We start from the raw sequence: 21,397 nt of genomic DNA on the forward strand, positions 1-21,397 counted from the left end.
CGGTTCATTTTGGAGCGGGAGATGATTATGGATTTCTGCTTAGAAGAGCGGGACGGTCTCGATTCCACCCCAAATTGGCATGTGTCCGTGCCAAGAACACAAATGCAAATACTTCCTTGCGGCATTAAGGTACCGAATGGAGGTCATTTTCCGATGCTAGGATCAATTGTTTGTATGACCAACAAGCACCCCACACCATGGATACCTTCAAATCAATCTCAAGACTGTTCTGATCAACCTCGGCCAAGTACTAAGGTCTTCGCCCTGTGTCTGCGGTCCAGACCCCCCTTTTCGGGAAAGTACACAGGGTGACAGGGGGTATGGGTTGATCAACAGCGCCTTGTTCATATGAAGATAGCGATGCGTCATGCAGAAAGCACCATGCGCCCCTGGCGGCAACCGGTTAACAGGTTCGAGTAGCTCTTCCGACCTCGTAAGCACTGCCTACAGTTGCACAGTCATATCCCGCACTTTGGGTTTCATCGATCAGATAATGCAAAACGCCTCCCGAATTCAACCTTCAAATTCGGCTTTGAGCACATCAACGTCTAGCTCGGTCATCACGCCGAGAATAACACCGAAGCTTTCCATGAATCCATTGACAGCGACTCGGAGCATGCGGTTCGTAGTGGCGTAGTAGTTGACCAACAAAACGGTCTTGGACTCATCAGAGTTGGGATCTTGTTTCTGCTTCTTTTCTTGGGGCTCGGTCGCCGTTTCGGAGGCGGGGGTTGTAAGGGTCAGAGTGCGTCGCACAGAGGCGGACAACTCAGGGTCGACATCAAGAGTTTGCAGGGCAGCCGAGGCAAGACGCTGGGTTGGCAGTGGAATTGAAATTGCTCTGTGATCTGGGTCAGCATAGTATCCGACAAGAGAGAGTATTGCACGCGTGTTGCTGATCTGTACGTGGGGAGGTGGGGTGATCGTACAACGAGCAAGGGAATTCGGATTGCGGAGGTGGTGCGGTAGCTGCCATGGTTGTTGTTATGGATGTCGATGGAATGAAGATTGATAAGGAAACCGAGAAGATAAATGTCTGTATCGCTTAAGAACGTGTCGTAGCGTTCAAGGTACAATTGCTGAGTGAAGTTGAATATCTTATTTCTGAGTTCGAGGGGTGAGAGGGTGACTCAGCATCTCCACTCCTTTCAGCTTGAAGTATTTGTGTCCAAGGGCCAAGGTAAATATAGTTAAAATCGGACGCGAGTTACTACTAGCTTACCAAATGGCGACTTTCCATGGTACTGACTACATGCGATGCTCCAGATTTCTCTTAGGCATTATCGGGAATTAAGAGACGTCATATTCTAGCAAATTGGAACAATTTCATGGCAAACAGCCAGATGTTGCGAACGGTCATCATAAATAGAGAAGCGCACTCGTCGGATATAGTACAAAAGCTTGATCAAGCAAGAGCCCGAGGTATGACGGGGAAGAAAAGAATTAAAACAAGAAGGTAAAGGCCACACCGAATCAACAATGTCATGACACCTTGAATGCAGACAGACAATGTCCAAATGCTCTATTAAGATTGCAAGGGCATTTAAGCGGTGTAGAGGAACTCGACGACGTACTCGAACTCAACAGGAAGGCTGGAGATCTGGCTAGGAAGAATGTTGCCAGTTGAAAGAGCAGTCTGCAGGCCAGCGAGGGCGCCAATGAGGCCAGATGGGTCTAGGATAAAAGGTGAGCCAGGTTCATTTTAGGGAGAGGATCATGTAAACATACTGCCGGTCAACATGCCAAGATCGTTCTGAACGGAAGCATCGACAACGTTACCGAGGCCGGGTAGCTGACGCTTGGCTATTACACTGTTAATCATATGTTATTTGACGTTCGGTCGGCGTTTGTCGATTGAGACTTACCAGGAACGACACCAGCAACCGTGCTCTCAACGGTTCCAACAGCACCAGCAGAGGTGGTCTCAGCAGTGCCGGCAGCACTACCAGCGATACCAACAAGTCCATTCGTAGATTCAGTCACGCCATAGACGGTTCCGGTAAGGGCATCAGTGCTGTCACGCTTCACATCACGCTTCATGCCAGCAGCAGCTCCCTCGGCCGTACCCTCAACTTCACCGACGACGGTACCACCGGGCAGAGCGCTAAGGCCATTAAGACCAGGAACTTCACGCTTGGCTAATGTGTTGTTAGCACTAGATACTAATTCCATTTTGGACGGGGTATCTCAATTGAAACTTACCAGGAATGACACCAGCGGCCGTGCTCTCGACAGTTCCAACGGCACCAGCGGCGGTACTCTCACCAGTGCCAGCAGCACTACCAGCAACGCCAACAATTCCATTCGTAGAGCTAGTCACGCCATAGACGGCTCCGGCAACAGCATCAGTGCTACCATCACGCTTCACGCTACCAACTGCTGCCTCGGTCGTACCCTCAACTTCACCGACGACGGTACCGCCGGGCAGAGCGCTAAGGCCATTAAGACCAGGAACTTCACGCTTGGCTAATGTGTTGTTAGCACCAGATATTCTCTCTAATTTGAGACGGTATCTATGAGTTGAAACTCACCAGGAACCACGCCAGCAACCGTGCTCTCGGCAGTTCCAACGGCACCAGCGGAGGTGCTCTCAGCAGTGCCGGCAGCACTACCAACGATACCAACAAGTCCATTTGAAGAGCCGGTCACGCCATAGACAGCTCCGCCAAGGGCATCGCCACCGTCACGACGCTTCATAGCAGCGGCAGTGCCATCGGTCGAACTCGCAGCATCACCCACAGCGGTACGACCGGGAAGAGCGCTAAGGTCAGTGCGACCCGGAAGGGTGGGAAGAGCAGAGACGGATAAAGCGCTCGCAAGGGCAAGAGAAACAGAAAATCCAGAAAACTTCATTATGGCGGTTGATTGATTTTGGGTTAAGCTTTGTCAAAAGAGCGACTGTGTTGAGTTGACAAGTGACTGCAAAGAGCGAAAGGGAAGGAATGAGTGACTTGAGTAGTGAGTGGACTGGGAGGGTGTAGAAGGAGTGGTGCTAGACCGGATTTTATACATCTCCTTTTGGTTGTTTTGATGAGCTCGAGCAGCTACATGTTGTCCCAGTGAGCTCCTCGCATGTATTGCACCGGGATCACCAGGGGTCCATGGTTCCCCGGCGCTTTTTTTTGTCCGTTTCGGCCATGGCTGATGATGATCGACATTAGGAAGTGCCATCCGCAGCACCATGTAACTAGTAGTGTCGAAGGCCCACATGAGCTCCAATGAAATCTCTTGATGCAGGATATCGAAGGTTTTTTTCTTATGGGCGGTGTACTCGATTTGGAAAAAGTCGGATAGGCTTTCAGCAAGGGCATCAAGACTAATTAAAGGGCCATTGGTTGCCAGAGCCGCGTTGGTCATTTCCAAAATGAACCTCTAGGTACTACCTTGAGGCTTGGGTATAGATCATATTCCTGTCACGTTAGGCTTTCAGTATGGAGCACCAAAAGTGAAATGTCATTGAATGATCGCTTCTTCTTTTAATTCGAAGGAAATATTGAAGACGTTTCCAAAGCTCTGCTGGGTTAATTGCCTAGTGTTGCAAGCTATCACCCGGACAGGGCCTCATTTCATTTTCGCATGCTAGGGATGGCGCGGGTGCATCCGCTATGACCTGTGTGGTGGGGTGGCCGAGGCAAGGGCGTTAATATCGGACGACGCTCGAAAAAGGGTCCTGCTATTGCCCTGTCGATTCAACTTTGTTTTTCTTTTTTTTTTAAGATAGGCCAACTCTTTGGATGCATCGCCCGCTGACCCTACCTTCCCGTGGCTCTTTACTGACGCCCGTTCAATAACCCTGTGTCGATCGTGCACTGACCCAAGGGGGAAATAGTTTCCAGACACTGAGCCATTGTTTGATCAAGAGACAATCGATATTTGTCGCTTCGGCGATGTGTTGCCTTTTGGATTTGCCCTCCGGACACTACAGTAGTCCACGTTCTGAGCCTTGGAGGTTGACCGTTGGGAGTCCAGGAGTCGGGACTCGGGAGGGCCTCGGCAAATAGATCGAGGCGGGAGCCAATCACCGGGGACAAACAACCCTGGATCTGATCAGTCTGCGACTCTGCGCAGAACATTGAATGTCAACAAACAACTAGAGTGGCAAAAAATACTCCGTATCGCAACCTTCCTATCGAGCTTTCAAAAGGCTCCTACCATTTGAACCTTAACCATCAACATGGTCCTGGAAAGTGCGCCGGTGGACCGTTCAGTCCTTGGCAATGGGTCTTCCAACATTGAAGTTCCAAGGTTAAAGATCAATGCATGTGCCCAGTTGCCCCAGTGTCTAGGTAAGTAGGTACTGTATATTCCTTATATCTTCGAAGATACGTGGTGTTGTTTCCAAGCCCTAGAGACTTTCCCTTTAAGGTCCATGTAGATCTCCCAAAATTTTGTTGTATCCAACGACCTCTGGAATTTTTCTTTGAAGGTTGGAATATAATATAAATAAAAAGGGCCAAGGTAGATGGTTAAATCCATGGATGTTGTAGTAAAAACTTTAGAGAGTGACTGTAGTAATTCGGTGCTGACTTCTGAGCTCCCGCTGCTTTCATGAGAGTACTGAGAGTCAGGCTCACTGATTACTACTCAAGGTCTATTTCAAGCAGTCACTCATATCAATTTTCCAGTCATGGCAGCTGATGCACTCAATATTGAAGGTTTCAACGTTCAATGTTGGTTGGATGACAAATTTAAACGGTTCTTTCAAGTGGCTTCCTAGGTCATTCCTTCAAATTTTCTCCGCTTTCCTGCACTACATGTACTATGTACCCCATACCTCCAGTGCTTATACATATCCGATTCCCCATACTTTCCAGGTTTGTATAACATGACTAGACCCAGGCCATCACTTAAAGTGACTTGTAAAATCAACTCAAGTCGCACATGAATCCCCTCAACGGACTTTTGTAAAGACATTATATGAAAGTAGGAGTACATATTTATAGTGGACCGTTAGGATAGACCAGGCTGCAAAAATCAACGGGATTAACACAATCAGGCAAACACTCGTTTTACTTCCAACATTGAAGGTCACGCGCTGGGGTTACAACCAGTAAACATTTAGGAAACCGAAAGATAAACTCTTCTACTGAGAAGCGGGCTCAGGTGATCCCTATCTCAGGACTTCAGCTCTTCTTGATTTGTCTCACCTCCTGAGCCATTCTTTCTCTTACTTTGTCCGTTGCTTTTCTCTGTCACACACCTCTGTTGCAACGATTTTGTCCCCACGTGCACGGCGCTTCCTGCTTCACATTAATCAAATTACTTATTCAAACATTGCAAGGGTGACATCTTTCATCCACAACCCCCGTTTACGAGCAATATGAAAATTTGGTAACAATGAGAGACGACTGCACTAAGTGGTAACGCTACACTCACCCTGGCCCGGACGAGGACGACCCCCGACCTTGGATGAAATTCAAATGGTGCGAAAGTTCATTGAGCGCTACAGCACATCCGACCCTGTTCACCACAGGATGCCACTCATAAGCTCATTTCGCGCGTGACAGATAAGCGCCAAAATTCCGTCGTGACCAAAGGCGACTGTGTTGGTTATTTTTTGTGAGATGTTGGTATCGACATCCCGTGCCACCAACTTGCCATTCTCGAGTTATTAGAGGCTATTCGCGTGCTTCCTCAGATAGAAAGAACTGAGGAGCAGATCCGTGCTGTTCATTTCGAGGACACACTTGGAAGTCCTTGGAGAAATTCCAATATTTTTGGGATATCACCTCCTTTTTCCGCGAGTCGCTCGCTCCATATTCAACAAAGTCCTACCAGTAGAGACCAAGTAAACCAAAAGGAATAGTCTATGTAATGAAATTATTTCAAGTCAAGTAGTAGACTGGAAGGAAGACAGGCATATAAATACACCTGAGGAATTATTGATTACGTTCAAATGTTGATGTTTAGGTACATGCACCCGTGGACTGCACACATGTGCATGTGGATACGCTCGCAGCAGCGATACATATCCATGGATATGCATACCAACATACATGTATGCAAATGTTTCAAGACCTCAGCGGCAATGCCAGGTCACGCGATACCCGGCACGGCTTTTTCCGCGGATCTCAGGTGGCGGTCAACATTGTTGATGAGATCAGGTGAGCACAATTCTTCACTAGTTCTGTGGAATGCTTCCAATGTTTGGACTGCCTAGCATAGGTTGCCCGTTTCAGGCATCGACACCTTACCGCCCTGATGAAATGTTATGTTTGGATGTTTTGATAGAAGGGAAAACATTGCAGATGCCTAGGCAACAACCGCCAACAAGAAGTAACATTTATGTATTTCATGCAAGCCAGACAGCCCAAGCTGCATTGCAGAGAGGGGAAAGACGAGTGTACAAATCATGATGGATCATTTTGATGGAGTTTAATCCAATCTTGGGGGCAATGTTTGGCTGAGGTAATCTCTCCAACTTTATTGCCGGCCTGAGGCCACACATAGCTGATGGTTGTCGAGCCAACGGCGGACACTAATCCCAATCAGGCCCAGCACAACATAACATCGTTAGCGTGGCATGGCAATTAATAACCCCAACACCATGAGATTCTTCTTCCACTCTTCAACCTTGTGAAGTTCCTCTTACCCAGGCACTTATCATTACCTTTCGTCCTTTTCATTATTCCTCAGGTCTTTAAGATCATGAGCGTTTAAGGTCTTTGTATCCTATCAATTGTCGAACTTCGTGTTTTCCACACCATCGGGCACCGTCACCAAAAGTGACCATTTGCGACGCTGTTCAAGCTTGCATCATTTTACCTTCGTTGTTCCATACCTACTGAAGTCGCAACCTACTCATCGACAACATGTCGCTTGATTCTGGCAAAATGATTGAATACATCGCAGGTGCGTGATCAATGTTGTTATTGTTGTCATCCGAAATGTTTGAAAATGGTGGGGTCTAACAACAAACAAAACATCAGACCGCCTGTATCTGGCATCCTATGACTCCGCACCAAGCTCTAGAACGCACTTCCCATTCCCTGCCGAGTCCTCCAAGTCCCCAAGCAAGCGGTCGCGTGCTCAACCCCCAGCTACACCTAGCACCAAGCGTCGCAGCCCCGTGTACTTCACCGTCGATGATACTCTCCTTTACAATGCCTTCCACGCGGACTTTGGCCCACTCCACATTGGCCACTTGTACAGATTTGCAGTACTTTTCCATGAGATTCTCGGCGACCCAGCCAACAGCGACCGGCCCGTGGTCTTCTACAGCAAGACCGATGCGCGAAGCCGTGCGAACGCAGCATGCCTTGTTGCATGCTACATGGTCCTAATCCAGTCATGGCCACCCCACTTGGCCCTCGCACCGATTGCACAGGCTGATCCTCCATACATGCCGTTCCGCGATGCTGGATACAGCCAGGCGGATTTCGTCTTGAACATCCAAGACGTTGTATATGGAGTGTGGAAGGCCAAAGAGAAGGGTCTGTGCGGTCTCCGAGACTTCAACCTTGAAGAGTATGTACCTAAACCTTATTTTCCACCCTTGTCCTACAATATACTAATTAGTATCGCAGATATGAAAAGTTTGAGAGAGTCGATATGGGTGACTTCAACTGGGTGACACAAGATTTCCTCGCTTTCGCTTCCCCTCAACATCAACCCGTGGAGCCGGTCCCCGCAAACACCCCCGAATACGATGCCCTGCCCTCCACCATCTCTGAGGTTTGCTCTGCCAAACTGCCTTTGTCATTCAAGAATGTCCTAGTTCACTTCGCGTCGCGGAATGTGGGTCTTGTGGTTCGGTTGAATTCGGAGCTTTACAGCCCGTCTTACTTCACAGCTATGGGTATCGCTCATATCGATATGATCTTCGAAGACGGCACTTGCCCACCCCTACAACTTGTACGCAAGTTCATCAAGATGGCCCATGAGATGATCACCGTGAAGAACAAGGGTATTGCTGTTCACTGCAAGGCAGGCCTTGGTCGCACGGGATGCTTGATTGGTGCCTATCTGATCTACCGCTATGGCTTCACTGCCAATGAAGTCATTTCTTTCATGCGATTCATGCGACCTGGCATGGTTGTAGGACCTCAGCAACACTGGCTGCATCTCAACCAGGGCTCGTTCCGCGAATGGTGGTTTGAGGACAGCATGCGCGAGAAGATGGCACAGTCCGCCCCTGTCACTCCTGCTCGTATGTCAACCAAGAAGCGCGCAAGCAATGGCGTTGTTTCCACACCTCCCAACAACACTCACTCAAAGCGCGCTGCTCTTGGGGAAATCGGATCACAACGAAGGCGCTGCCAACCAGTATGAGGAGAACCTCCCAGCTCCAACCCCCGGTCAACCCCGTAAGTCGCACCGAAAGGACTCTCGTCACCACCCTTACTCCCGCACCGCATCTGGATCACTAGCTGTGGAGCATGAAGGACACAAGAGTGAACAGCGCAGCAAGGGCCACCGCCTCAGCAACGAGAGCAGTGAGAGTGACGAAGAGATTCAGCTTCGTATGTTGGCCAAGAAATCATCAAAGTCTCCTGTTGCATCACCTACACGATCCATCAGCTACTCAGCAACTGTCACTGCCAGCTACACCTTGACAGATGACATCCATGATGATCAGGAGAACTGGGTCGAAAATGCCGCCCCCAAGACTCCTATCAGCCGCAAGAGTGGTGGCGCCCCTATTTCTGTTAGCAAGGTTCGCACCAGCCCCCGGCGGGCAACAGATAGCTCCAAGGGTGAATCCCGAGGCGTTCGCAAGCCCAGTGGTCGCATCGGAAGCACATCAAGCCCCGCTCGCGCTGTTCGACCTGTTCAATAAGGGATGTGCCTCTTGATTTCCTTTTCTTCCACTCTGTCTGCCTGCGGCGACACATTACATTCTTCCTGCCTCCTCGGGGCAACCTTTCGCATACCCCATTTTCTGCTGCATTTGAATGCTCTTAATGTTTACTTCTCTTCGTCTTCACATTTTTTACTTCGGGTTTTTCTGGCGTGACATTAGGGTCTTTGGCATGTTCTGCTTGGCGTTTGGTTTTTGTGCTTTAATTCTTCTGTTTCGTTCTTGGGTGACTTTGAAGCTGTCATAAATGCCGTCGATTCCGATTGTCTAAATTCTTTCTGGTTTCTCCGCCCTCCTGGCATGGCGTTCTGTTACAGGGTTTTTCTGTACGTGTCAATTTGAATGGCGAAACGACAATCAATTTCACGATCCCACAATACTTCATGCTCACTCTGAATCGTAAAATCTTCCAAATCTGTCCATATTAGAAATAGGTTGTGTGTAAAGCCATATTCAATCCTTAATGGCTGCAGACTGGATTACTATGCTTCTTGACTTTATTCAATCCCGACTCCGAACCATGGCTCGACGCTAAACTACTTTGGGAAGATTTGATTCGCACTTTCTCCTCAATCGCCTCACATCTACTTTGAACCTTTCCAGCCCCATGGGCCAATACAATGAGAAATACTGATGATCGGCGCTCGCAATCACCCGCGACCCGGCGAAATGGCGCGTTGCAGTCCTGCGAGCCTTGTCGTCGGTCAAAGCAGCGATGCGACCATGAGCGACCCGTCTGTCACCGATGCGCGTCTAAGCGGATGAGCGACAAATGTTTCTATCATCCAGCCCCAATGACCAGACGGAGATCTTTACAAAATATCAGGCCAACGGTAATATCCTCCAACAGTCAGTTAACGAGCCAGCCAACTTCCAAGTAAACATCCATTTGCCCCGCCACTTCTGACTCGGAGTTTCTCTAACAAGAATCTAGTGCCTCAAGCCCGGGATCCTTGGGAAGTGGTCGCATTTTTGCTTCGTTAGAGGCTCAATCTGCTCTTCCTGGCTACCTGGGATCCACAAGCTACACTGCGATTCTGACGGAGCATCGCAATGAAATTCCCTTTGAACCGGAAGAGAGTTCGGATTCATATCCTGTCCTGTCAGTGGAGCCCGAGCGAGCCCGGTCCGGGGCAGACGTTTTGCTGTTCCTTTATAACCTCAGTTCCCGGCGAGCGTTGGTTGAGAAATGGTATAGTCGGTCGTGGAATGCGGTCATTCCTAGTATAGTATTGGATGCTATGCTTGATTCGGTTCAAGAGATCTTTGATGGGCTCAATCCTAGCAATCTTATGCCTGAGCTGCAGAACTTGGCCACGCAGATATTCCAGAACTCATCACGCGCAATGAAAGCATATCCGTCGATGACCGTTAAAGATTACTGTGCCTCGTTTACTGGCCGGAATATTCGGTGGGAGGCTCTGGGGAATATTTTTTCTGTGTGCGGTCAACAGCTCATGATCACACCGGAGAATGATCCCGAGGTCTCTCAGGGCATTGAGGACCCGCAGGTCAAGGAACGGCTGCTGGAACAGTTGATAGGAGCCAGTACCGTTTGCCTTGGTTTCTGTGACCAGGCTTCTTCGGCGAATGAGCTGCTTGCTTATCTGCAATATAACGATGTCATGCTTCGAACGCAGCAATATGGAGACTCGAGTATGTCTTACCTTTGGCACTTGGCGACCTCCTATGTACAAACTGTCTAACACATACTCTAGGTTATGAAGCATGGCGTCGATTAGGTGACTTGGTCGCTACGATCTATGCCGCAGGTATCCATCTTGATACCGATAGTGCCGAAAACTATCCCTTTTTTCTCCGCCAATGGCGAAGAGGCTGTTTCATCTCAGGTTTCTATATAGACAAGATGATGGCCACATTTGTCGGTCGGCCACCTCTAATGAACTATCGATATTGCACTTTGACTCCCCCGCTAGATCTGAGCGACGACGTTCTTATTGCAGGGGGAGACGCTCTTGACAAAGCAGTGTCAGAGCTTGACAGTAACGGCTGGAATACGCAAGGAGCTCGGCATAGAATGTCACCCTCACGGCTCCGTTTCCATCTGGCTGTTGCGAGAGAAAAAACCCTTGATATCGCGTTAGGGAATCCTGATATTCACGACCTGGTCCGCAGAACAAAGTGAGCTGATGCTATAATTTATCGGCTTCTCATCCGTCTCTAACATATCATGTTTATGAAATAGTGAAATCGAAGAAGATGTACGCAAAATATGGCATGCAACCCCCGATCATCTTCGATACGATCGCCAATCCAATGATGAATTTCATCATGGATGGTTGACAATCGTTTATATTTACCTAAGCTATCTATATACCTGCTTCCTTCTCCAACGGGCTCTGATAAAGCACACAAACACTGGGCAAGCCGCTCTCTGTGATGTTTCCCGCCGAGTCCTCGCAATTGTCGTTACCATCACTTCTCAGCGAAGTCCCATGATGGACTTTGCAGCGCATTATTCCTGGATTGTACGTTTGCATCCCTAACTTCGGTTGTACAACTCTGGAAGGCAGCAGTTTTACTAACTTGACACAGGCCCTCACTTACGGTCTTCCAAGTGCCAGCGTGCTTCTTGTCGAGCTCCTACACCAGTCTCACGAACCTGGCCCTCATAACGTGGCATTGCCGCGCGCTGAAATAATTCGCAATATTAGCGTTTTCATCTCGTTGTTGTCATGGGTATCGAAACCTGGCCATGGGAACTACCATACCTGCAAAGAAGCGGAGAAGAAGCTTTCTCGCATCTTGGACCAATTACTGGATCCACAGCCAGTGCAAGCGGATATGGTGCACGATGTTACTTCTGGCCTTTCTAGCTTTCTGGACTGGTCAAATTATAACGCCTGGGATTTTACTGAGTACTTTCCCGGCGCTGGCGGATTCGCACCATAGGGGACTCTTTTTGAAATGCAGTATATAGATCATTTAGCCCATATGTAGCCCATGCTTAATGACAAACGACTGTGCCCAGGCGGCATGGAGAGATTCCCTCACACTAAAAATTAATACTGACTGGCTTCCAGTCTCTCTGACTCATTTCGATTGATAAATTGCCTCTTGATGGCCAGGAAGTTTTCAAATGTTATAGAAAAAAATAGGGAGCTGTATGATAGGCATACTACCTACCAGGACTTGAGTATTGTAACTTTGAAAGCTGCAAAATAAGGTTGAATACCATAATCCTCAACATTTGAATCATCATAATTTCATAATCATTAATATCGGGTGTTACCATATATTTGAACGCATATCCTTGATCGTGTAAAATGTTCAAATGATCCACCCCAGTGCTCCTAAATAATCATACCATCCAGACATAATCATGCCGAGGCGGAGTCTCCGCAACAAAATATGCGCGATGGCACAGCGGACAATTATAATGATCACCCAAGAACCACTTCTCCAGGCATTCCCGATGGAAAACATGCAAGCAGCGTAACTCCCTTATTTCTTCAGACCGGCCCACCTGCTCCAGACATACGGCGCTAGATTAACATGATCAGCCAAATCCCATTTTCGCACGCATATATGAGTTGTATTTTTTGAGAGAAATAGAGCGAGCAAGGGGGTATGGATGCATGCATACCAGACAAACTGGCCATCCACAGCCTCCGAAAGGCCCATTTTGCCCTTAGTCATGGTCCACCATTGTTCCAATGTGCGGGTGGGTGATACGGCATCTAGACTAGCCAGTCGTTGATCGGGATTCTTCTTTGATTGCAGGAAAGCGCGGCGATCGCGTCGGTTAACAACAATCGTCAAACTGGGTTGGATTGTCAGTACTTTCTCGTCGCTGGTTCGTGTCGCACAAAATCGGAGGGTAATTCAGGAGGTTCGGCACTGTCGGAATTGAATAGAATTCAATGGGATCAAAGAGGAGAGTCGAAAAGAGTCGTCTTCAAGCCTGGGGCTTCTCCTAATGAATATACAAGGAAACCTCGAAAGACCCTCATAAAAGTATCATAAAATCAAATTAAAAGAAAGTGAAAGTGAAACAGAAAGACTGGAAAGAAGGGAAACAAAAACAGAAAAGAAAAGTCAAAGATAACTCACACCAGGCTTAATACGATCAGTAGCACCACCCCGAGCCCAATACCCAAGACAATGGCCATATGGCTCGTCTTGAGGTTATCATCTTCGGCCATTTCCCCACCTTTTGGAGAATCCTCAGTCGCGCGATCGACCAGCAGGGGATGGCGATAGATGCGCGATCTTATCTTCAATGTAATCCAATACGAGCTTGTCAGCGGTGGAAAACTGATCCTCTCCCTGGAGCTAGAAATAGATCGTATTGCAGCGCAACGCAATGTGAAACGCCCAGGATCCAAGTCAGCTCCAATAAGGAAGTTCGCGGTAGGAAAGTCGACCAGGGAGGGAAGTAAGGAAAGAAAATTTTGCAAAGAAAAAAAAAAAGTGCAAACGAAATAGTCTTCAAATTAAAGGTGTAAGCTTGGGAGCTGTGAGCCGAGAGCTGACAGTGGCGACCTTTTCGGCTCAGGTATGAAGAGGATCGACGCATTCAAAGCGGGGAGAAGCTGGGAATAACACGAGATGCGCTTTAGTTTCCCTCGTTGACTCTTGTTTCTTTTCTTTTTCGTCTCTTCCCCTTGTGCACCCGTGGAACCAATGGTGATTCGAGTTGTTGGAAGGGATGTGCGGGCCAAGGTACTTAGTGGGAATGTTGATCGGCTGAAATGTCCTATTCTTTTTTCAGCTTTTTGCAGTGATTGGATTAAATTTGAATTTCCGTTTTCCATCTTGTTTTTAGGTTGTGGAAAGTAAAAAAATCATGGTCAGATGAGTGGTTTTTATCGACGTGGGTTGATTTGTGTAAAGATGTAAAGAGTTGTGGTGCCACACTGCCCACTGCCCACTTCCATCTAACTCGTCACTTTATCCATTTCTCCACTTTCTCTCCACTTCTCCATACTTTCTCCATACTTTATTTCTCTGTGTTTTCAAAGAGCATGTTCAACATTCGACAATACTACCTTTTCTGACTCTACCGGAATCACTGCAGGTATCCGATCCGACCGATCAAAAAGATCATCTATCTCCTCAAGTGTCTTCTGCTTGGTCTCCAGAAAAAAGAAATAAATGATCGGAAATGTGACGCAGAGATCTACACGGGAAACTGTCAGCAGGGGGATCCACAACGCAGCTTTGAAGGGATGACGGAGACTCACTCCATGCCACAAATACAAAATAAAACCTCCACTGGATCTGTCCAAGAGCAGTTGGTGAGACCTGATTCCACACGGTACTGACCGCCCAGTTCCCAATCCCCACTGAAAATGCATTGCCCTTGCCGCGGATTTGCATGGGCATGACCTCGGCCATATACACCCTGTACTGAATGTGAGAAGTGGAACATGATTTGAAAAAAAGAGGGGGCGGAGTGGAGGGTCGCACCAGCTACACGGCCCAAACGAGACCGAGAAGGCAACCGATACGGCAAAAATGAAAAACACTCCACCGATGCTATATCCGATTCGTTCGCCGTTGGGGTTCTTCCAGGCGAGAATGGCCTCACACGCGAGCGCTATGGAAATCGCTACTGTGCCGAATAGCAGGGGCTTCCGGCGTCCGACTCGGTCGAGGAAAAACACCACGAAAATAAGGTTAGCAAGCGGGCCGACACAGTTGTAAACCCCTGCGATGAGGGTGTCGCGACCACCCGTAATCCCCAGGGCTTTGTACATGATTGTCTGGTAATACGTGATCACGTTAACACCAGTCATTTGGGTGAACACCTGGACTGCAAGGCCATGGCTGCAACTGTGAGCGTGGAAAGTCAAAAGGGAGCAAGGGATTGATCCGGAACATACAGCATACGAGTCCGCCACTTTGGAACAGTGAACATCGACACCCAACCAGGGGCTACAGCCGACTTCCCAGATTCATGGGCTTGACATATATTGTTGAACTCGGCTTCAATCCACTCGTCATTCGTTCCATCGGAATGCAACTTTCGGAGCACGCACATTGCCTCTGTGTGGCGACCTTTCTCGATGAGGAATCGCGGAGACTCAGGTACAAAGGTCATGCCGATAACGAGAATAAGCGCTGGTATAACCTGGAAGGCTAGAGGCAACCGCCATTGGAGTTGACTGGAGTTTGGCGCACGGAGAGAACCGTATCCTACCCATCTAACATTCCGGTTAGCTTCGACCAAAATGTTGGTTCTAATGAGATACTTGTTGAGTCGAGACCAGGGAGCCATACGTGCTAACAATAAACCCAATACCAATCATCTGCTGCGACAACCCCACAATCAAGCCCCGGGAGCGGGGATGCGCAAATTCGGCTTGGTAGACCGGGACCGCCATGGACATGATCCCGACACCCCAACCCGCCAAGATCCGACCAACAAGGATCATGGGTAAATTCTGAGCCGCCGCCTGAAGCGTTGCGCCGACGAGGCAGATCAAAGCACCCATCTGGATAGTGATTTTGCGGCCGAACCGGTCCACGGTGTAACCACCCTGAAAGGCACCGATCATGGCTAATTGACAGGAAAATATGAATGTTAGAAATTGGCGAGGCATCTCTATCATATGTACACCGGCTTATCAGAGCTAGAGGGACTTACCACCACCCGAATAGGTACTATTGATAGCACCGATGATTGCTGAAGTCTGCGTCGTATGAAAGGATTGCAGGAAATTTGTAGAGTCAATCACGTCGGTCATGACACCACTATCATATCCGAACAGAAATGAGCCCATCGCCGCCAATGCAGCTATGAAAACAGAGTATGATCGCCCCATTGTCAACAGAGTGGGCCTTTGAATGATTTCTAGAACAGCGTGGATAAAGACAAGAATATCTCCGCAATTGATCTACATCACGGCAAGACTGAGCTTTCCCGTTCCTGACTCGCATGGGCTCAAAGTGCGGGGGCTAGGGGAAAACAGCAGTGAACAGCCAAGCTAGAGTGACAGGGGGCAAGGTCCGCAAGGAACAGCGAACACGGACCAGAAAATCCAAAGTCCGGGGTTTGTGGTGGATCTGCGTTCTGGGCCCTGGCCTATCAAGTATCAGACTGTGGGGAAACCGGAAAAGCATCTGGAATCTGGATAGAGACAGATTGCGAAGTCTATTCTCAAGTCTATTCTCAAGTCTCTTCTCAAGTCTATTCTCAAGTCTATTCTCAAGTCTCTTCTCAAGTCTCTTCTCAAGTCTATTCTCAAGTCTCTTCTCAAGTCTCTTCTCAAGTCTCTTCTCAAGTCTCTTCTCAAGTCTATTCTCAAGTCTATTCTCAAGTCTCTTCTCAAGTCTATTCTCAAGTCTCTTCCAGATGTCTCAAGTCTATTCTAAAAGTAACCCATGTTTAGATCAAATTCCTTAAGAAATTCCTATATATAACATATACAATACAGGCAAGAAACAGGGCGGTAAAGCTAAAAATCCAAATTGGACTGGTTATGGCAGAGGGGTGGCGGGTATCGGCCGCCGTACATAGACAGATGATTAGTATGGGAGGGAATTCGATACTGGGATTCCTGCCCCAGTGGATACCGATGACGGCAAGGAGAATTGGACTCAATAAGAAAAAATTGAAAAGGGTCATTCTTATTATTTTTTTTACATGGGTTGATAAACAATTCATACACACTGGTAGCCAATTGCTCCAGACATCGCAACTTCTATACATGCAAACCATCCTCGACAAACTGCTTGGTCCCTTCCGTAGGAGCCTTCCAAGCCACGCGGTCCTTGGTAAACTGCTCCATCGTAGGCCTCAATTTAGTCTCGTGCAACGAGAAATCATCCACACTACCAACACGCAGAATACTCATGCCCGGGAAAGCCGCACCAACGCGGTACATTAGCGAGCCGCATGTGGAACAAAAGTAGTTGGTCATGGTGTTGTCCTGGCCAGGAGTTTTGACGAACACCGTGCGAGACTGGCTGTATGTCTTCAGGTTTTCGCGACCACGCAGATGTTTCAGGTGTGTGTCGTAGACTGTGAAGTTGGTTGCGTGCATGGATGCGGTAAGCTTGTGGCAGTCGGAGCAATTACAGACGAAGGAGCCGACGTAGCCAGGTCCGTGGGTTGGCTGGGAGTTGACGGCCGTTGTTAGTACTAGCACTTGAGTACAAAAGGAAAAGCAAGCCTGTAGCGCTAGATGAGACTCACAAATGATAATTGCACTGCACCACAGAAGCATGTGGCTGTTGCTTCGTCCTCGGTAGACCAGCCATCCTCGGCGCCGCCGGCGAGAGGAAAATAGGACTTTGACTTGTCGATGGTGGCGGATGCCATTGTTTCGTTGATTCTATACTTTTTGATGAAAGCTGTGAAGTTTTTCGATGTAAAATTGAAGAACCTCGCGGTTTCCTGGTTTTATATACTCGAGATGGAACAATCTTCAGTCAATTTTTGTCCTCGTATCGTGCGTCATTGTTAGCCACTTTTGGTTGAATCCCGCGAAATGTGGTTTGTAATCGGTGGCTTTGAAATTCAATCCTTCTGCATGATTGTATACAATCCTCCCGCGGGCCGCAATTAGTCTCCGAGAAGCATACATGACAATTTTCCAATCAATTCCTTCGGGGGATTAAGGTTAGTTGACCGGGTCAATTACTAGGCCGCTTATTTCAAAGCGCTTCAGAATATTGGCCAAAGATCTCCGAAGGGTCCGTGGATCCTTGAAGCGCTTAAAATATGGGCCCTTGAAGTACGACCAATGGTATATCGACACTACATACAAGACGACCGAGACAACGCCGCATGAAATCCAGCACATGTGAGGCATCCGCAGCATCCGCAGTATCCGCAGACTGGACTGAGTAGAATACAATGCCTACTAGTATCAATGTATATCAAACCTAAATAAGTACAAAGTTCACCTAGATACTAGGCTCTCTCTGAATCCTGCTCAGAGGTAGTCGTTTGAGGCCCATACATTCCGTATCTTCCAACAAAACGATTTCACTCATCCTAACGCAATCCACAGCTACTCTTTCCGAGCGCTATATGCGAAGACCCGACTCCACTCAAGGGCCCAGTACTCTAAGCTCGCCAAAGGGCGATTTCAACCACCCTAATGCAGCCCTGTACTTCAGCCCAAATCGCGCCACTGCAGAACAATACCGGCAGCTTTACCCCCGAATGCATTCGCAAACAATAGCCGGAATTATCTCAATCAGTATTCTGCGTCGGTGCATCGAGCAACTGAAGACAGCGGAACTCTGGGTTTCTTCCGATTGGAAACGATTCGTTTGGAGTAATAGACGCGGACAGTGTGCATGTGTACCGTCGCATCTATCCCTTTGAATACACATGCACCACGAAGATGAGCTCTAATATACTGGAAATAAGCACTTGAGCCTGACGACCACAAATATATCTTTGAAGCACTGGCCGTCACCCAACAATTTCCATGTATTCTCATTTGGTCGACTACAACTACCAGTCTCGTTCACATGTGCAGGCCCTGAACACGTCCGCGGATGAATATGTATATACTTCAAACACTGTACCCCTACTCAACTTGAGAACTTGTACCTAGTAGCTACTTCTTAAAACATTGAAGCATGCCTAGGCGCTTTTTAATTCAAAGCATAGGAGATTTCGTTACATTTAATGACGTTTTAAATATATTGCACAGTATACTCACAAGGTCTGTAACCCCTAAGATTAATGGCACTTGTAGGTACTATTCACTGTTCAGCACTGGCATTGAGCAACTGGTCAATGCCTAAAAGGTCACGTGCAGACGTGTTTTTCGCGTTCGGGGCTTTTTTTTGGTAGTAGTTCGCATACCTCGGTCTAAGACCCGGGGCTTTTTTTTTTGCATCTCTTCCTGGATTAAGCATGATGTTATGTGAAATGTTACATACCGGAGCCTCCAAGATTCTTAGGATCTCGCGCATTCTATAACGTGACGTGGGACACGCGATGGCCCCATAGCACGTCCGTGGCCGCAGTGGAGAATCCCGAATTACCTCCGACCGCGTCAATAGAAGAAGTAAATAAAGAATAAAAGAGCTCGAAATAACGAAGAAATTGGTGAAAACATAGACTAAAAACAAAAGAATGGAATATTGCCATTAGATATCAGCTAAATTGAAGAATAAAAAAAGTAGAAAAACCATCACCAAAAAACCTTGAAGGCAAAAACTAGCGCGGGCACGGTCTCGATTCCTCCGCGTCCACAATCGCGACGCGATTCCACTACGGCCTTGGTCTGCATACTCTTTCTCTGCACCAGCCTCACGCCCAATTTCCTTTTATTCTTTTCCTTTTCCCTTCTTTTGCTTTTGTTTTATATTCTATCTTTGAAATTGCCTCGACCGACCTATATACTCTATACCTCTTCCTTCCCCTCAATGCTCTATTGAGAATGATGTCTGATCCGGAGCCCTCAGTGGCCGTGGCTTCGTCCTCGCCATCTCTTCCGGCCACCGAATGCAATGCCTTGAACTACGCCTTCCTCGTTCACTCCCAAAAAACCCTCACACAAAACCTCCCTCCACGCGTCGACAACAAGCTGCTAGCTCGCCAAAAACGACGCCGAACGAGGTAAGTTCGCCATTGGTCGACCCACTCAACCCCGAAGTTGAACGCGTTGTTTTCTAACCAGCTATGGGTGATTTGATTTTAGCCCCGAGGACCACGCAATTCTAGAGACCGAATACCTGAAGGACCCAAAACCGGATAAAGTCGCTCGTGCGAATATTGTGAATCGCGTCTCGCTCGGCGAGAAAGAGGTCCAAGTACGTGATCATGATGCCAAGACCTCACCACAGCCCGCAGAAAAAAAACCTCCACACACCGTTGAACCTCGTGACTGACCCTTACAGATCTGGTTTCAAAATCGCCGCCAGAACGACCGACGGAAATCTCGACCTCTTCAGCCGCACGAACTGCTCGCTCCTCGATCGAGTATGTCTGATTCGTTGGGACATCCTTCTAGTGATGATAACGCGTCTGCGGAACATGGGTCGTCAAGTGGGGCAGAGCAAGTTGACACTCCAGACCGATCGGAGGGAACAAGGCCAAAATCGTGGGGTGGCAATCTGTTACAGTTGTCTGATGACTTGGAGCCGTTGACAAGTGAGAGGGAGGAACCTGAGCTGCCACCTCACAGCACACAAACTAGTGTGGCGACGATGGATTCTTTGGATGATACCCCGCCGACAACACAGGAGGAATTCCCCGGGGCGGACTCACAAAACAACCTGAATGAAAACACAACACTGGACGACTCACAGATACCCAAGCGGAAGCGCTCGATTTCTGAGATTCAAGATGTAGGGGCACCACAAGAAGAGCCACGCACAGATAAAATCATGTCAACACCGACAAAGTCACCACCATCACTACGGCTGTCGATGTCGTTTGATGGGGAGGCGATGGTGAGAAAGGAAGATGAGATGACACCGTCGCCGCCAAAGGGTCAGAATGCCCTACGGATTGCCATGTCGTCCGATGGCAAGGCTGTCATCCGCGCCGAGAACGAACCGTCCCCGTCCAAGAACAGAGTAGCCATGTTCTCAGCACGCCGCACAAAACTCACAGGCATGCGTCGCAGCAGCAGTGCCATCTTCCCATCCACGCCACGCGCCGGCATGGCCGAGAATGATCGCGTCTTCGGCCGATCGCGCGATCCCCGCAACTGGGAATCATTCTTCGACACAGACGCACGAAGCGCCCTATCCACCCCCGCCAGCTCCCAGACTGCTCCAAACCTCCACTCATCCCCCAGTCTCTTCCAGTCTCGCGGTCCCCGTTCCCTCACCCGCAGCGCATCAACAAGGCATAGTCTCCTCTCCGCCCACGCCGACCTCGCCCGTACGCCGATCTCACAGGCCATGGGAGAAAAGCGGCGAAAGCTCTCTCGTACCGTCTCATCCATGGGCAGGTTAGAGACCGATCGCAACCGCGTGAATTCTCAATCTAAGCTCTCCAAGCTGACGCCTTCGGCCTCAAAGTCTGGCAAGCTGGACTTCGAGCTGGATGCCGGTGACTCGGACAAAGAAAACTGGGTCCCGGGCACTCGAGCGTCTCAGAATCGTCGTCGTACAACCTCTCATGCATCCCGTCCTGCTCTGCGGGATGCAAACCGGAACCGCGGGTTAGGGCTGACAAATGGGAAACGGAACCGGCCATTTGCAGCTGGTGCGCAAGGCAAGGCTCCGCCAGAACTGAGCGCTGAAGTAACTGCTTTCATGTCCGGTGGTGGAGGGGACAGTCAAGAGGATGATCTTGACTGTGTTCAGGGGCTTCTTTCCCTCAGTCAAGGGGCATGGCGATAGCGATAGCCCCTGCCCGCGCATGAAGCGGGGAATCCTTTTCCTTCAATAAAAAGGGTCCAGGTACATACAGATGATGTATCACCTGTCAGCGTTGTCATTTAATCCTTTCTTTTCCCCGCCACGGCCATCTTCGGGGATTTTGTCTGTTTTTCTTTTTCCCTTCATGTTCCCTTTCCTTGTTTGTCTATGTCATGATTTCTGATTCGCGATGTGTGCTCGCAAGCGGTTCTTCGCCACATCTTCATCACGTGAACTCCATGATCCCTTTCTAGGACTGTTGAGTCCTACTTCTTCTTTCTGTGTATATCT

General features: G+C 48.6%; 8 protein-coding genes across 8 annotated transcripts; 3 read left to right on the forward strand and 5 right to left on the reverse strand.

The window, feature by feature from the left end:
• Nucleotides 1-513: 513 nt before the first annotated feature.
• Nucleotides 514-976, reverse strand: N7466_009068 (CTAG/PCC1 family protein; the record flags this gene model as incomplete). Its single annotated transcript, XM_057168457.1, has 2 exons — nt 514-841; nt 930-976. 2 exons carry the CDS (start codon nt 974-976, stop codon nt 514-516), a joined length of 375 nt encoding a protein of 124 aa, XP_057019088.1.
• A 567-nt stretch (nt 977-1,543) lies between these two features.
• Nucleotides 1,544-2,853, reverse strand: N7466_009069 (uncharacterized protein; the record flags this gene model as incomplete). The annotated part of the gene is made up of 5 exons (XM_057168458.1): nt 1,544-1,674; nt 1,729-1,803; nt 1,866-2,138; nt 2,203-2,466; nt 2,532-2,853. 5 exons carry the CDS (start codon nt 2,851-2,853, stop codon nt 1,544-1,546), a joined length of 1,065 nt encoding a protein of 354 aa, XP_057019089.1.
• Nucleotides 2,854-6,812: 3,959 nt separating this feature from the next.
• On the forward strand, nt 6,813-8,779 carry N7466_009070 (Tyrosine-protein phosphatase cdcA; the record flags this gene model as incomplete). Its single annotated transcript, XM_057168459.1, has 4 exons — nt 6,813-6,852; nt 6,930-7,467; nt 7,527-8,184; nt 8,267-8,779. The coding sequence occupies 4 exons, from the start codon at nt 6,813-6,815 to the stop codon at nt 8,777-8,779; spliced, it is 1,749 nt and encodes a 582-aa protein (XP_057019090.1).
• A 641-nt stretch (nt 8,780-9,420) lies between these two features.
• N7466_009071 (uncharacterized protein) lies at nt 9,421-11,713 on the forward strand (the record flags this gene model as incomplete). Its single annotated transcript, XM_057168460.1, has 5 exons — nt 9,421-9,649; nt 9,728-10,456; nt 10,519-10,942; nt 11,007-11,289; nt 11,357-11,713. The coding sequence occupies 5 exons, from the start codon at nt 9,421-9,423 to the stop codon at nt 11,711-11,713; spliced, it is 2,022 nt and encodes a 673-aa protein (XP_057019091.1).
• Nucleotides 11,714-12,122: 409 nt separating this feature from the next.
• Nucleotides 12,123-12,966, reverse strand: N7466_009072 (putative RING finger domain protein; the record flags this gene model as incomplete). The annotated part of the gene is made up of 3 exons (XM_057168461.1): nt 12,123-12,306; nt 12,408-12,614; nt 12,875-12,966. 3 exons carry the CDS (start codon nt 12,964-12,966, stop codon nt 12,123-12,125), a joined length of 483 nt encoding a protein of 160 aa, XP_057019092.1.
• Nucleotides 12,967-13,779: 813 nt separating this feature from the next.
• Nucleotides 13,780-15,591, reverse strand: N7466_009073 (sugar porter family MFS transporter; the record flags this gene model as incomplete). Its single annotated transcript, XM_057168462.1, has 6 exons — nt 13,780-13,943; nt 14,008-14,168; nt 14,234-14,593; nt 14,650-15,006; nt 15,047-15,326; nt 15,414-15,591. 6 exons carry the CDS (start codon nt 15,589-15,591, stop codon nt 13,780-13,782), a joined length of 1,500 nt encoding a protein of 499 aa, XP_057019093.1.
• Nucleotides 15,592-16,485: 894 nt separating this feature from the next.
• On the reverse strand, nt 16,486-17,090 carry N7466_009074 (GFA family protein; the record flags this gene model as incomplete). The annotated part of the gene is made up of 2 exons (XM_057168463.1): nt 16,486-16,884; nt 16,965-17,090. Coding segments are annotated over 2 exons (525 nt in total), but the record flags the coding sequence as incomplete, so codon positions are not given.
• A 2,086-nt stretch (nt 17,091-19,176) lies between these two features.
• Nucleotides 19,177-21,088, forward strand: N7466_009075 (homeobox domain-containing protein; the record flags this gene model as incomplete). Its single annotated transcript, XM_057168464.1, has 3 exons — nt 19,177-19,352; nt 19,435-19,546; nt 19,634-21,088. 3 exons carry the CDS (start codon nt 19,177-19,179, stop codon nt 21,086-21,088), a joined length of 1,743 nt encoding a protein of 580 aa, XP_057019095.1.
• Nucleotides 21,089-21,397: the final 309 nt, after the last annotated feature.

This window comes from Penicillium verhagenii, assembly GCF_028828195.1.
Source record: "Penicillium verhagenii strain IBT 33310 chromosome Unknown utg000008l_segment0_segment0, whole genome shotgun sequence".
Classification (NCBI taxonomy): domain Eukaryota; kingdom Fungi; phylum Ascomycota; class Eurotiomycetes; order Eurotiales; family Aspergillaceae; genus Penicillium; species Penicillium verhagenii.